The sequence below is a fragment of the Ursus americanus genome, chromosome 8, assembly GCF_024610735.1.
Source record: "Ursus americanus isolate L20-20 chromosome 8, mUrsAme1.1.p, whole genome shotgun sequence".
In the NCBI taxonomy this organism is placed as follows: Eukaryota; Metazoa; Chordata; class Mammalia; order Carnivora; family Ursidae; genus Ursus; species Ursus americanus.
Window position 1 is genome coordinate 15,648,453 of NC_142134.1, and position 14,844 is coordinate 15,663,296.

Sequence of the window (14,844 nt, forward strand, 5' to 3'; positions counted from 1 at the left end):
AATGTCAACAACTAGAAATTTTTGAAAAATCATACGCCCACAAAAATCTTACAGTTGAAATTTAAAATTTCTTCATCCTCTTAAAAGTTCACCATTCTGATACTTAGATTCCCTGTAGGAAGACACAGTTTTAATATGCTATTGAATTCAATTCTCCCTAACTGATGAAATTCAAAGGAACCTGATTCAAAATGCCAACACTTTTCTAGAAAAGGACTAATGACTTCAGAGGAAGTGTGGAAATGTAATCAGATGTGAATAACTATCAAAATTCTAAAAATGAAAAATAATGACAAAGAAGTGCCTGAATATTAAGATCTATGAAAATACAGTGAAATAGCAGGGCACCATTGCCAGGAGAAACAATCGATGGAACAAAAAAGTCCAACAAAAGACTCAGGAATGTGATGGAATTTAGACACAGCACTCAATGGAGAAAAGATAGATGATTTAATAAATTATGTTGAAACATTCAACTGGCTAGACTTTTGCCTTTAAAAAAAAAAAAAATGGCTCCCGAGGCACCTGGGTGACTCAGTCGGTTAAGCATCTGCCTCGATTTCAACCCAGGTCATGTCAGGTCTTGACATGGAGCCCTGTGTTGGGCTCCCCTCTCAGGAGAGAGTCTGCTTGAGATTCTCTCTCCCCCACTGTCTCTGCCTCACCCCCAGCTCACGTGTTCACACGCACTCTCTCTCAAATAAATAAGCCTTTTAAAACATTAAATAAATTAAAAAATAAAAAATAGCTTCCTAACATCCCTTGGGCTTCTCATTTTCCTAATAACACGGGAATGTACAGCACACACTTACACTAAAATTAATTACAGACAGATCAAAATATTGAGAAGTCCAAGATCTGGGGCATCTGACTGGCTCAGTCAGTACAGCATGTGACTCCTGATCTAAGGGTTGTGAGTTCAAGCCCCACATTGGACAGAAAACTCAATTTAAAAATTAATTAATTAAAAATTTAAAAAATTTAACAGTCCAAAATCTGACATGGGTCACAGGCTAAGAGGGCTAAGCAGTGAAGTAAATGTGAATCCAACCGTGTGGAAACTGTAGTGAACTAGAAATCAAGTCTTTCTGGGGCAACCTGACAAAGCGGATGTCTGCAGGAGGAAACAGGCGGGAATTTCGGAGTCTGGCTGACCTGCAGGCTGAGGATGAACATGCTGGCACACCTGGAGCGCACTCACGACACACCATTTGGAAAGCTCTGAATCAGAACGCATCTAAGCTCATGCCTCGTGGAAAAGAGCAGAGGCTATTCAATCATATCTGAGTAGCTGCCATACGGCAGTGCAAGCCCAATGCTGTTAACTCCTAATTTTTTAAAGAAAAGATGGAAGTCTAGATGGTTATGTAAAACACACTGGCAGATCTATTTTTTTTAGAACACTGTGAGGGGCCAAACAAAACCCATCTGTTGACCAGATCTGTCCCAGAGGCCACCAGCTCACAAGTTCTGATTTAAATGCAAAAAATGAACCCATTCAAGTGCCAGCAGAGAACACATGACATTATTTGCACAATCTCGGAGCTGGAAAGACCTTTCTAAGCACAATCAAAACCAGAACCCATAAAGGACAAGACATTTAACTGCATAAAAATTTAAGACTTATGTGTAACCGAACATAATGAACAAGCCTAAAGACGGCTGACAACAGCCTCCCCGAGTTCTAGCAGAATGCAAGCTGCTGCACCCTGGTCACATGCCTTCCTCTGCGGGGGAGGACAGTGCGCCCCGTCTAACAGTACCGCCAGGGCCGCCTGGGATAGAGGAAGAGTTTCCTAAACGAACCAGAAAAGGGAAGTAGGACAGCATCCAGGCAGGACCTTCCAGAATTGGGGGCACCATCATCTGTTACTCAATAAATATGAGTTAAGTTTGAGTCAACATGTCTCACACATTAACGTTTTTGAATATCTCACAGTATAAATAAAAATTGATCAGTGACATTAAGAATTCCCTCTGGATAGCAAATGAGTTATTCTTAATAACCACTTCAGGACGTTAACATGCTCCCCTCGGCCAACCGTGATCATTTAGGACACGCAAGAAGGAAGTTACCGATTTGCGCACAATCGGAGGGAGAGATCTGAAAGCAGTAAACGTCACTGACCGAATCCCTGCCTTCCAAGCTTTCAGGAGAAGGTGGATTTCATGAACAGGTGGCTCGTTTCTCCAAAGCTGTGTAATACGGACCAATATCTGAACACAGAATTAGGGTGCTGATCTACCATAACATCTGTATGTTAAGGAAATGAGTTAGGAGGCTCAGAAAGTACTAGGTTGAAAGAAAATATGGAGCCAGTCTAACAGGTTTGGCTTCATGCAGAGAATACCGAAATTTTCCCATAGTGTCTTGCATGGTAAAAATGAAAAGCATCAAGCTTATTCTTTGAAAAAAACATTATAAACTTAAATATTGTCACATTTTTGAATCATGGATTTCACCGTTACCTGCTGCTGCTGCTCTTGACCCTTTCCGTAAACGCCATTGCTGCCGGTCAGTGGAAAATGACAAGTCTGTTCATCTGAAAGAGAAAGAGCAACCTGTGAATATCAGCCCATCAGTAAACTCACAGGTACACAGGACTTGCAGGAAAATCTTACTGGAAACAGAAGTCAGTGTTCCCATTGGAATTAGAGTGGGTTCTTCATCAACTCTCAAGTTATAGGAACAAACTGGTTACCATATACCAAAGGCCAAATGTACTTCTAATTTCGAGGCGGCTACTCAAAGCCATTTCAGCAAGAAGAAATATGCACAAGTTTATCATGAGGAGGAAGAACAGAAATAACTTTTCCCCAGTGTCCACTGTTGCCAAGCATTGTGTTGGGCCCTTTTAAAATGGCATTTCATGTAAACATTAAAATCAACTTGCAAGGTAAATGCTAACACCCCATCTACTAATAACTCATTTTATAAATAGAAAAACTGAAACTCGGTTTTAAGTAATTTGCCTGAGGTAACAGGTTATGCGAACACCCTCCCTAGAATCAAAAGGTAGAGAGGTAAGAGTATGCACAAGAAGGGAAATCAGCCAGTTGATCTTTACCCAAGAATTCAATACTAAATAAAAAAATAGGCCAAATAAGAGCCAATCGTAAAAGAAAGAAAGAGAAAGAGAAAAAGTTATACAACCTGGGAAGATAGCCTTGGTACTGTCCTGTGTATCTCTAGAAACAACCTCTCTCTCTAACACTATCAACAGCTGTTTCCTTTTCCCCTTCTTGTATGTATTTGTAAATTTATTGCACTTCTCCTAACTTGCTTTAAATAGTTTCAATTTTTCCAAACATCCTTAGGCAAAGGATCCATTACAAATTATCTTGGTACAGATTTAACAAACCATGTGATACAAATGAAAACCCACTAAATTTGTAACCGTTTTAGATTGCCTCTTACGTTTAAGAGGCTAACTGTTACACTTCCGGCCAGCTGAAACACTGAATACAGTCCAGCTTTACTCACACCTGATAAGGTCTTTTATCTCCTCCTCCATGAAATTAAAATTGCTGACCACAATGTTTCCACACCAGTAGTTATCACTGTCACTCCATCTCCTCCCCCCAAGAAAGAATGCAGCATGGATGCTACAAATATTCTAATGAAACTCACACTGTAGAGCTCTAAGTTTTTCAGGGTCAAACACGCTCTGGGGTAGCACACTCCTCCAACCTGCTAAATTCTCCAACTCAAATCCCAATCATTCCCCCCAGCCCACCACTACCCCTGCCCCTTACTCTCTCTCACTCTCCCTCTCTCCAACACACTTTTATTTCCCTTTCCCCTCTTTCTCTACCCTCTTTCCCCCTTCCTTTTACCGCCATTACTCCCCCTCCTCCCTTCACCCCCTTTGCTGCTCCCTCTCTCTTGACATGTAGGGCTGGCACACAGCAGGTGGTCGATAAAACAGTGTACCATTTCAGCATTATTCTTCATAACACTGTAAAGGCTTCGGCAGAGTCCGGGATGGCAGTCTCCCACATGACCCTACCAATCAAGATGCCCATCTGCTTGCAGCCCAACACTGCCTTCCCTGGGGCTTGCTGGAGAGCAAGAGGGCAGGGAGGGAGGGGGTAGGCTGGGTTGTGGAGGAACACCGACCTTGAGAATGGTCCTGAGTTCCCCAATTTGTTCATTTAGTCACTAAGCCAGCAAGTGTTTCCTGAGCATCTACTCTAAGTCACGTACAGAGAATAGGAGGGAAGAAAACAGACCTGCCATCACTGAGCTTGCAAACTATAGGAGTTTAGCAAAGAAGACACATAAGAAAAATACATAGATGTTAGATATTGAAAGGTGCTATAGAGAAAAACGAAAGTGTAGAGGGCCAGCAAGGAACCAAGGTCAGGTGCTGCAATTTTGTACAGGGTGATCAGAGAATGTAACATTTGAACAAAGACCTAAAAGAAATGAGGGTCAAGCCACACCAAACTGCAGTGAAAGATGGTCCTAGAACTCTAGGTGATAATGATGTGTCCATGCAAATTCATCATTTGTAACTAATATACCACTCTGCTGGGAGATGATTATGGGGAAGCTGTGCATGGGGGCAGGGAGGAGGGTCGGGGGAGTCAGGGAGGTCTATGGGAAATCTCTTTACCTTCTGTTCAATTTTGCTGGGAACCTAAAACCATTCTCTAGACAGTCTATTTTGGGGGCACCTGGGTGGCTCAGTCAATTAAGCAGCTGACTCTTGATTTTGGCTCAGGTCATGATCTCAGTGTTCGGGGACTGAGCCCCCACAATGAGCTCTGTGCTCAGCGGGAAGCCCGCTTGAGGATTCTCTCCCCCCTCTGCCCCACCCCTCGCATGTGCTCGTGTTCACGCACGCACGTGCGCTCTTGCTCTCTCGCCCTCTCTCTCAAATAAATAAATAAATCTTTAAAAGTCTGTTCTTTTTAACTGTCCTAGGGATTGACAAGTCCAAGACTGAAGAGGTCGGACAAATCTGTGGGTCTCACCACTGGGTTCTTGGGCACCTGGATACAGTACAAAGTGAAAGAGACACATTCTCTGAGGGATCTGGCCCCAGGGCACAGCCAGGAACTTGTCTATTCAACTCAAATATTTTATTCTTTAATTTGCCAGAAGGCTTTCCACAGAGGCAGGTGCAAGGAGTCTGCATTGCCAGATTACTGTCTCTCAATTACGTCCCACCAGAAAAACCAAATTCAGCCCGTGAAAGACTGTTTAGGTGCTGATGTATGATTTACAAGGCTTATGGAGTAGCCATGCAACTCACAAGGTTACATTAGGTTGGAATGGAGGCCTACTGTAGTCAGGAAGTTATTAACCTACACCACTGCTAAGAAAGGAAAACTGTAGTCAGGAAGTTATTAACCTACACCACTGCTAAGAAAGGAAATTAGTATATGCTTCAGTTAATGTCTCTTTCAAAGAATCTTTCTTAAAAATCTAGTCACAAAACTGGACCATTTCCTTACACCACACACAAAAATAAGACTTAAAATGGACGAAAGACCTAAATGTCAGACAGGAATCCATCAAAATCTTAGAAAACACAGGCAGCAATCTCTTCAACCTCAGCCACAGCAACTTCTTACTAGACACATCGTCAAGGGCAAGGGAAACAAAAGCAAAAATGAACTATTAGGACTTCATCAAGATAGAAAGCTTTTGCACAGCAAAGGAAACAGTTAACAAAACCAAAGGCAACCAACAGAATGGGAGAAGATATTTGCAAATGTCTTATCAGATAAAGGGCTAGTATCCAAGATCTATAAAGAACTTATCAAACTCAATACCCAAAGAACAATCAAGAAATGGGCAGAAGACATGAACAGACATTTCTGCAAAGAAGACATCCAAATGGCCCACAGACACATAAAAAAAAAAAATGTTCAACATCACTGAGCATCAGGGAAATACAAATCAAAACCACAATGAGCTACCACCTCACACCAGTCAGAATGGCTAAAATTAACAAGTCAGGAAACAACAGATGCTGGTGAGAATGAGGAGAAAGGGCGACCCTCGTACACTGCTGATGGGAATGCAAGCTGGTGCAGCCACTCTGGAAAACAGTCTGGAGGTTCCTCAAAAAGTTGAAAATAGAGCTACCCTATGATCCAGCAATTGCACTACTGGGTATTTATCCCAAAGATACAAATGTAGTGATCCAAAGGGGCACCTGCACCCCAATGTTCATGGCAGCAATGTCCACAATAGCCAAACTATGGAAAGAGCCCAGATGTCCATCGGCAGACGAATGGACAGAAGATATGGTGTGTGTATATATAATGGAATATTACGCAGCTATCACAAAAAAAATGAAATCTTGCCATTTGCAACGACGTGGATGGAACTAGAGAGTATTATGCTAAGTGAAATAAGTCAAGCAGAGAAAGACAATTATATGATCTCACTGATATGCAGAATTTGAGAAACAAGGAAGAGGATCATAGGGGAAGAGAGGAAAAAATAAAACAAGACAAAACTAGAGATGGAGACAAAAACCGTAAGACACTCTTAATCTTAGGAAACAAACTGAGGGTTGCTGGAGGGGAGGTGCGGTGGAAGAACGGGGTAACTGGGTGATGAACATTAAGGAGAGCATGTGATATAATGAGCACTAGGTAGTATATAAGACTGATGAACCACAGACCTGTACCTCTGAAACCAATAATACATTTGTTAATTATTTAAATTTAAATTTTAAAAAACAGACCAAAAAACCCCAAAACAAAATAAAAATATAGTCACGTGTGTACAAGGAATTATGTGCAATAAAATATTGTTTATGACATTAAGGAAACTGGTAACAACTTAATACACGCCGACACAAATGGTTCAATCAATTATGATACATCATGAGATGCAACAGAACATCAAAAAGAATACATTTATCTAAACAAGATGCGTAACATGTACAATGTGAGCCAATTTGCTTAAAAATGCTTTTTGTTTATGCACCATACACACATACGTGCATGCATGCACACACGTGTGTACACACATGTATCAAACTGTAAATGGTAACTGTGACTTCTCTGGAAAGGGCCACTTCTATTTTGTATCCTATGAATTCTTTATTATCTCTTTCAACATATTTTTCTCTACAGGGGCTAGCAGGAAAATAGACGGGCCTATAAATATTGAAATCAGAAGGTCTTCCTTAAGTTTTCACACATTTTTTAATATTATTTCCATAGATTACAAAGACAAAATGTGATGGGGGGGGAGTAGGCAGTTTAAAATCCTCCTATTAAAAAAAAGAGAGAAAGTACCAACTTGGCTGTAGAGCAGAGCAGAGGACAGGTTCAAGGGAGACAGGTGATCACTTCGGGCAAATTAAACCCTACCACCCCCAGTGTTCCCATCTGTAAAATGGAAACTAGCAAATTTTACAGTATTGCTGAAAAGAGTGAATTCTATCGCTAAAATGCCCAGCACACTGACACTTCACAGGCAATCAATACGTAGCAGCTCTTGTGGAGCTGGGCTGGGGGAGCAGAATACAGAGCAGCTCTCAAGTCAGCAACATCTATGTTACATTTTATATAAGTGAAGCAAGTAAGTTTCATTTAGGAATGTACCCTGCCAGGTCTTCTATAGTCCTTCCAGTCTCTTGCAACAAATGTATTCAGAAATAAAAATGTCGGGGGGGGGGGGTGGGGGGGCGCCTGGGTAGCGCAGTCATTAAGCGTCTGCCTTCAGCTCAGGGCGTGACCCTGGCGTGGCAGGATCAAGTCCCACATCAGGCTCCTCCGCTGGGAGCCTGCTTCTTCCTCTCCCACTCCCCTGCTGTGTTCCCTGTCTCGCTGGCTGTCTCTCTGTCACATAAATAAATAAAATCTTAAAAAAAAAAAAAAGAAAAGAAATAAAAATGTCGGGGTGCCTGGGTGGCTCAGTCAGATAAGCGTCTGCCTTCAGCTCACTCCAGGGTCCTAGGATCAAGCCCTAGGTCCCGCTCCATGCTCAGTGGAGAGGCTGCTTCTCCCTCTGCCTCTGCCACTCCCCCCTCCCTACTGCATGTGCTATCTCAAATAAACAGATAAAATCTTAAAAAAAAAAAAAAGTCATGTATATCACATTGCTTTTCTCACCAAAATAGCAAATAATTCAAGTAAAAAAAATGTTTCTCCTTCATTTTTTAAGGGCTTCCAAACCTAGCACATTCTAGGGAACCTACTCTCAGAAGTGCTTATGACAAGCTGGTTGAAAGGCCTGCTTTGCAACCGACTAGCTATAAAATCTCAAAGAAATTACTATTTTTTTCCTAAGGTCTCAGCTCTCTCATCAGTAATATGGGGCTTCATGGGATGTCATGGGGTTCAATAAAATGCGTGTAATATTTTTAGCACAATGCCTGGCTCATGTTAAGCACTCAGTGAAATGATAGTAGTTGTTGTTCTGGTTATTTTGCTGCCAATCAAAACACATGCCTGGAAGAATCCATATATTGCTTTTCAATGACAACAGAGATAAGCAGGTCTCAAAGCCCCGTGACCATGACCCAGTTCCCAAAGGAGAATATGAGGAAAAGAACTCCGTTCGGATTCCAGAGGGACTGTGGACTGGTCAGTAGTCCCTGTCAAGTCTACTTCCCTTCCCCTTCCCCACACATTCCTCTAGGAGTTAACAGTCTCCTGGTAACAGGCAATGTGTCAGAGTTGAGTCATGGATCATACACTGTTTTCGTCGGCATTCTCCCGAACTCTGCCCCAAGCAGATCATCATCTCCCAAGGCCCTAAACTGATCTGATCACTCACAGTTCCTTTAGCTCTGCAATAACACGTGGCACCCATAGCTTAGAAAGCCATAATGCATTTCCCCAACTGTCTCTTCACTTCAAAATCCTTGTTCAAGAGGACTCCAGTGCTACCCCAACCACAAGTATCCATTTCCCACTTGTTGGCTCCCTCTCATCATCTGGATCTCTGCTCAATGATACATTCTCAAAGACACCTTCCCGGTTACAGTAGCTAATGTAGTACTATTGTGCCTTCAACCTTATCCTCCAGCCAACCACTCTCAACTCCATTATAATCTACACGGCTTAGGAATGTGTCTAGCTGCCAGGTAACAACTGCTTCATTAATGGAAGCTTATACTCCCATAGCAAGTCCAGAAGAGGGCTACTGGTATAGTGTTAGCTGTTCAATGAGGCCACCAAGAACTCTGGCTCTTTCTGCTCCGCCATATTTAGTGTCTTGTCTTTATGCTTGTCACCTCATGGTACAAAAAGGCTGCTGCCATAACCAGATTATCTTACCTACTTTAAAGGCTGGAAGAAGATGAGAAGAGAAAGGTGCGGCTAGGCCAGCCACATTTTTCTCCTTTTGTCAGGAAAGGAAAATCCTTCCCTAAGACCTTGCATCTCAAAAAAAACCAGAGCTAGGTCACATGGCCTCCTAAAGCTGCAGGGGACGCAGGTAAGTCAGGTTACAAATTGTTAGCACTGGCCAAGAACAAGCATGATCTATCACCTAAAACTAGGCACGATGTAGTCCCACACACAATTAAGGTTCTTTTAACAACAACAAAAATGGGAATGGGCATTGGGAAGGAAAGTAACAGTGCTGGCCAACTTATTTTTCATAGTACTTACCATCTGAAATTATTTTATGCAAAATAATAAAAGTAAACAAATGTTAACTGCTCATATCCTCTCCACAGAATGCAAGCTGCTAAGTCTAGCTCCATATATATATACATATATATATACACACACACACATATATATGTATGTATATATATATATATATATATATATACACACACCCAGACCCTAGCTTTTAAAATAATCGTCAAGTTTCTCACAGCAGGTAGGTATTATATTTATATATAGGCACTGGAAGATAGGATCTGTAGTGGCAAATTAACCTCAAAATCTCAGTGTCTTAACAGAACAAAGGCTTATTTCATACTCACTCTTCATGTCCATTGCATATTGGTGTGCTGGGGTAAGAAAGAGGGCAAAGAGCTTTTCTCCACATTGAGAAACCCAAACTGTTGGAATCTCCACTTTTTCAAAATGTGGCCTCAGGGTGTGCCATAGAAAAAGAGAGTTGGAGGGTCTCATGAGAGCCACTTAAATGCTTCAGCTCAGAAACACATGTTACTCCCACAGACACCCCACTGGACAGAATTAGTCACATGACTTTTTTTTTTTTTCAAATGTTTCTTTGTTTTTGTTTTGTTTTCAGTAATCCCCACACCCAACATGGGGCTCAAATTCACGACTCCGAGATCAAGAGTTGCATACTCTTCAAGAGTCTCATGCTCCTTGCACTGAGCGAGCCAGGCACCCCAGAATTAGTCACATGATTCTATGTAATCATAATGAGGCAGAGAAACATGAGAACACACATGAGTATTGGCAATAAATGTTTCTGCTTCACTCCCCACGGGCTGGTAAAATGATGCATTAACCCATTTTAAAATGCAGACCCATTAAAGAAGTTCCTCGGAACAAACTCAAAGTGAGGGATACTCGGTAAAGCAATTATTTCATCTTGTAAGGTAATACTTACCATTAAGACACACACACACACACACACACACACACACACACACACATTTTTTCCTTCAGGAGTAATAACAGGAAATATTTATGTAGCACGTATTATGCTCTGCCCCAAGTACTTGCCAAATTTTAGTACCTTTAATCTACTCAACTACCCAGTAAGGGAGACCTTATTAGGAATAACAGTTTTATTAACCCCATCTTGTAAGGGAATGGAAAAGTGTTAGAAACCAATCCTCCAGGGACCCATGGCATTTCTGCATATTGTACAAGCAGAGGCACCAATTGTCTTTGTTCTAGACAATTTTCAAGGATGTTTGTATAGAGAACAGACTTGGAAAATAGAGATAGTGTCTCCTACAGCACAGGGCAGCATGTTTACTGCTCAGTATAAACAAAATAATGTCTCCTCCTCTGGAGCAAAGGGCAGGCATGCTTACTGCCCATTATAAAAGATTAGGATTCCCTAAACTCAGGATTCTCTCCTATAATGCAACCCATTTTGTTTCCAGGTGTCATCTGACTCTCTCCACATCTCACTTTGGAAACTGGGGCTTAGGGAACCAGTGTGAGAAAATGTTGACACTCTGGCTACAGCTATTATTATGAGCAACAAAGTCACTCCCAGGAGTCCATGAAACTGTGGCAGGTTAACTTGTTACCTTGAAAGTAGGGTAAAATCTCAGAGCCTTCACAGTTTTTGACAAAAAATTAAGTAATTTGCCTAAGGCATGACAGCTAGTAGGTGGCATATGCAAGATTTAAGCCCAAGCTGTCTGGTTCAGTAACCATGCTCTTAAATTTTTAAATTCTCTGCTATATGGCAGTTCTCAAAGTGTAGTTCCAGAACTAACATCATCAATATCACCTGTGAACATGTTACAAATGCAAACTCTTGGGCATTACGCCAGACCTATTGAGTCAAAACTCTGGGCTGGGGCAGGGGGTGGGGGGTGGTATGGGAAACATGTTTTAACAAGTCTTCCAGAAGATTCTGACAATGTAAGTTTGAAAACCACTGCTGCACTGCATATAGTCACTGAATCTATAAGACGGAAGGAAATGGTATGGGTATATCCTGATTCACTAGGGACGTGACTGACCTTTCAAAACTTGATTAGCAGATTTCAAACACTAAGGGAGATGGTTCATAAGCCCTTGCATATAATTTTTTAGGAAGGTAAGGATCTTTATATGGTACAAATAAACATCACATGTCTTTTTAATAGGCCTGCATAATATTTTCCTTTGGAGTCACAAATACATGTCCAGAATGCTAAATGAAAATACCTGCTTTTTTATTCCCATAATGATCAGAAAGAATTACTTAGCCAAGGGAGAAACACTATTTATATTTTAGAGTCAAGCTGTAATTCTTGAAAAACAGGAAACCACATATCAACAAAGCCAACTCAGTGTACCATAGTGGAAAGGGCACCAGGCTTTGAGTCACAGAAGCAAGTCACTTAACTTCTTCAACTCAATTTCCTGATTTTAAAATGGAAAATGAACTCCAACTTTAGAGTTGCAATTAGGCTTAAATGATACATTATTTGAAAGCTGTTGGTAAACAGCTTTTATGCTACGTGAATGTTAAGTCCACCTGCGTGAGCTCTTTCTCTTTCTTGATCATGGTGTTACCACAGTTTCTCCAAAGCTTAGAGTACTGGCTAGCACAGAAAAGATGCTCAGTATGGATGAGGTACTAGGAATGAATATGAGGCATCTTATTAATGATGTAATTGACTCCTCTGGACTCCACTTGTCACAATAATTTCAGCCTTTTAATAGGAAAAAGTCACTCTAACAAGAAATCCTTAGTCATGTTTAAAATGGGCCAGCTAATTTAAGAAAATCAGCTGATTTTCTTCCCCTGGAGAACACTACTGAAGGAGTTCTATCCTAAGACATAAGACGGAAACTCCTATTAGCAACCCTGATGGCCTTAGAACCTCACGGTTTCAAGTCTACAATAATTTGTTGTGCATATATAAACAGTCAGGAATAAAGGATGTGTACCTACAAAGAGCTACATATTTCACATCTACTTCTGCATTGTGGCAGAATTTTAATAAATGGATTACAGGGTTTATGAAATCTATTTAAATAAAATCTGAGATTCAAGTCAGCAAATATTAAATAAACTACTACTGTGTATAAAAAAGAGACAGCTAAAAAACTACAGTGAATTAAATATCGTTTGGGAACAGAATTTATAATTTAATGAGGAAAATATAATTTACAAAGCTTTGTATATTTATGTTAATGCAGTTCCGTAATTTGAACTCTCTCCAACATACTTTCTCAATCTCCTGAAAAATTAGTTAATAGTCCAGAGTTCTTGAAATAGGGGAACTTCAAGCTTTTAGCTTCAACAGACATATCTAAGTTAGCAAATGAATTCAAGCTGAAGGTCAGCTTTCAGTATAGGGCTTTAATAGAAAGGACACTACCCCAACTCTGTTGCCATACCTTCAGGGACACCTGCAGGGTATACTGTTCCCTGTCTTACATGATTCAAATATTTATACATAAATTACCTCTACCTTTAAAAAGTGAAAGCATAAGTCCATCTTAAGATTTATAATTTGAACAACCAATTAACTTCACAAATAATTATGCAAATTCGTTTGATGAAAGCACAAATTACAGTTGAGCATGAAACTCCTTTTACTTGCTTCTTAAAAATATATTGAGGGTTGCCGGGGTGGTGCAGACACTTAAGGGACTTACTCTTGGCTTGTGATCAGGTTGTGATCTCCGGGTTGTGGGATCAAGCACCATGTTGGGCTCTGCACTGAGCTCGGAACTTGCTTGAAGATTCTCTCTCCCTGGCTTTCTGCCCTGCCCCCCACCCCCACTCCTGCTTGCTCAAACGCTCGCTCTCTCAAATAAATACAGAAATCTTTAAAAAAAAATTGCCAAGATGGGAAAACAATTTTGAAAACAAGTTTGCCTTTTCTAACACATCTTTTCAACTCAAGGCAATATAACTTTAACTGAACAATTACATGGCTACAGCAATTTGTAGATGTTTTCAGACACGCAACTCCTATGTATGGTAAATGAACAGTACTCTTCCAAGTTTAATCCAAAATCCAACTGAGAATCTTAGTTAATGAAACAGTAACTTTTAGCTCAACCCACTCCTTCAAAATTCAGTCAAACCAGATAGGAAACAGAAGAGACAACCAGTTTTGATGTAGTCTAGCCACTACCTCAAAGTAGTAAGTCTTATAACCCCACAGTGAAACAGTGACTTCTGGTGGCAAAAAATGCATGCATACTCCGCATTTTGCAGGAGAAAGCAATGTTTAAAATCCCTGGCTTTTCTGACCATAAATTCTCAGTCCCTGGATGACCTTTGCATTCTAATTTAACTCACTGTGATTCTTCAAGATTGTATTTTTACAAAGTTGAAGAGTTAAGCAAATCACAAATGCCAAAGCCAATACAAAAACTGATTGCTACAGTCAACGTATAAAATATGTTAACTCTGATAAGTAACAGTTCATTTTCTTTCCGCAGGTGGAAAGCATGCAAGTCCTATACCCCCAGTCTCATTATCCCTCTAAGTTATATTTAGAAAAAGAAAGGGGAGGAATCCCCCAATATCTAAATTCACTTTTTATTTTTATTTAAGTAGGCTCCACACCCAGCGTGGAGCCCAAGGAGGGGCTTGATTTTGTGACCCTGAGATCAAGACCTGAGCTGAGATCAAGAGCTGGACACTTAATGGACTCAGCCTCTAGGCACATCTGAACTCATTTTTTTCAAAGCCTTGTGTCCTACTCTTCAGTACCTCTTTGTCTTAAACATCCCCACTCCTTCCTGTGGTTCCCCCTCTCCTAAATTAGCTAAATTCAAATTAGTTTTTCTAGTTTTACACAAGTTCTCTTGCTTTCTCTCCCAGTCTCCCTTCATTCTCTTGAGCCATTATTATTTTTTAGTACTCTCCATTGCTTTTCTGCATATTTATCTTCAAACACAATATTTTCTGACACTGGCAAGAGACAACACCTTTAAATTAAAGCAGGGGAATCATCCAGAATTTTCAACTCTCCTGTGAACTTATTTCCAGAATATCCACTCAAGGAATCCTTTCCACTGAAGATGAAAGACAAGCTAAGGAAATACATTAGACAGAGGAAGTAAACATTGAAACAGGGCCATGCCTAGGTATTCTCAAGCCTCTGAGCAGAACTAGACTCATAGTCCAAAGGTCTTTCTCTTCTACGTGCCTTCTATCTCCACCCGGAGTCTGACACACGTAGCTCCGGGAGAGGTATCCCACCTCTGCCTACCTTTTACGAACTCTGCATGACCTTGCTCTGA

General features: G+C 40.8%; 1 protein-coding gene across 2 annotated transcripts in view; it reads right to left on the bottom strand.

Moving 5' to 3' along the window:
• The window catches only part of AFF1 (ALF transcription elongation factor 1), a 193,762-nt gene that overhangs the window by 177,392 nt on the left and 1,526 nt on the right, over positions 1–14,844 (bottom strand). For both annotated transcript variants that reach the window (XM_087864008.1, XM_045791433.2), the window contains exon 2: positions 2,470–2,543. In XM_087864008.1, the coding sequence (XP_087720134.1) occupies positions 2,470–2,507 (38 nt within the window). In that variant the 5' untranslated portion in view covers positions 2,508–2,543. The remainder of the gene's footprint in view (positions 1–2,469; positions 2,544–14,844) is intronic.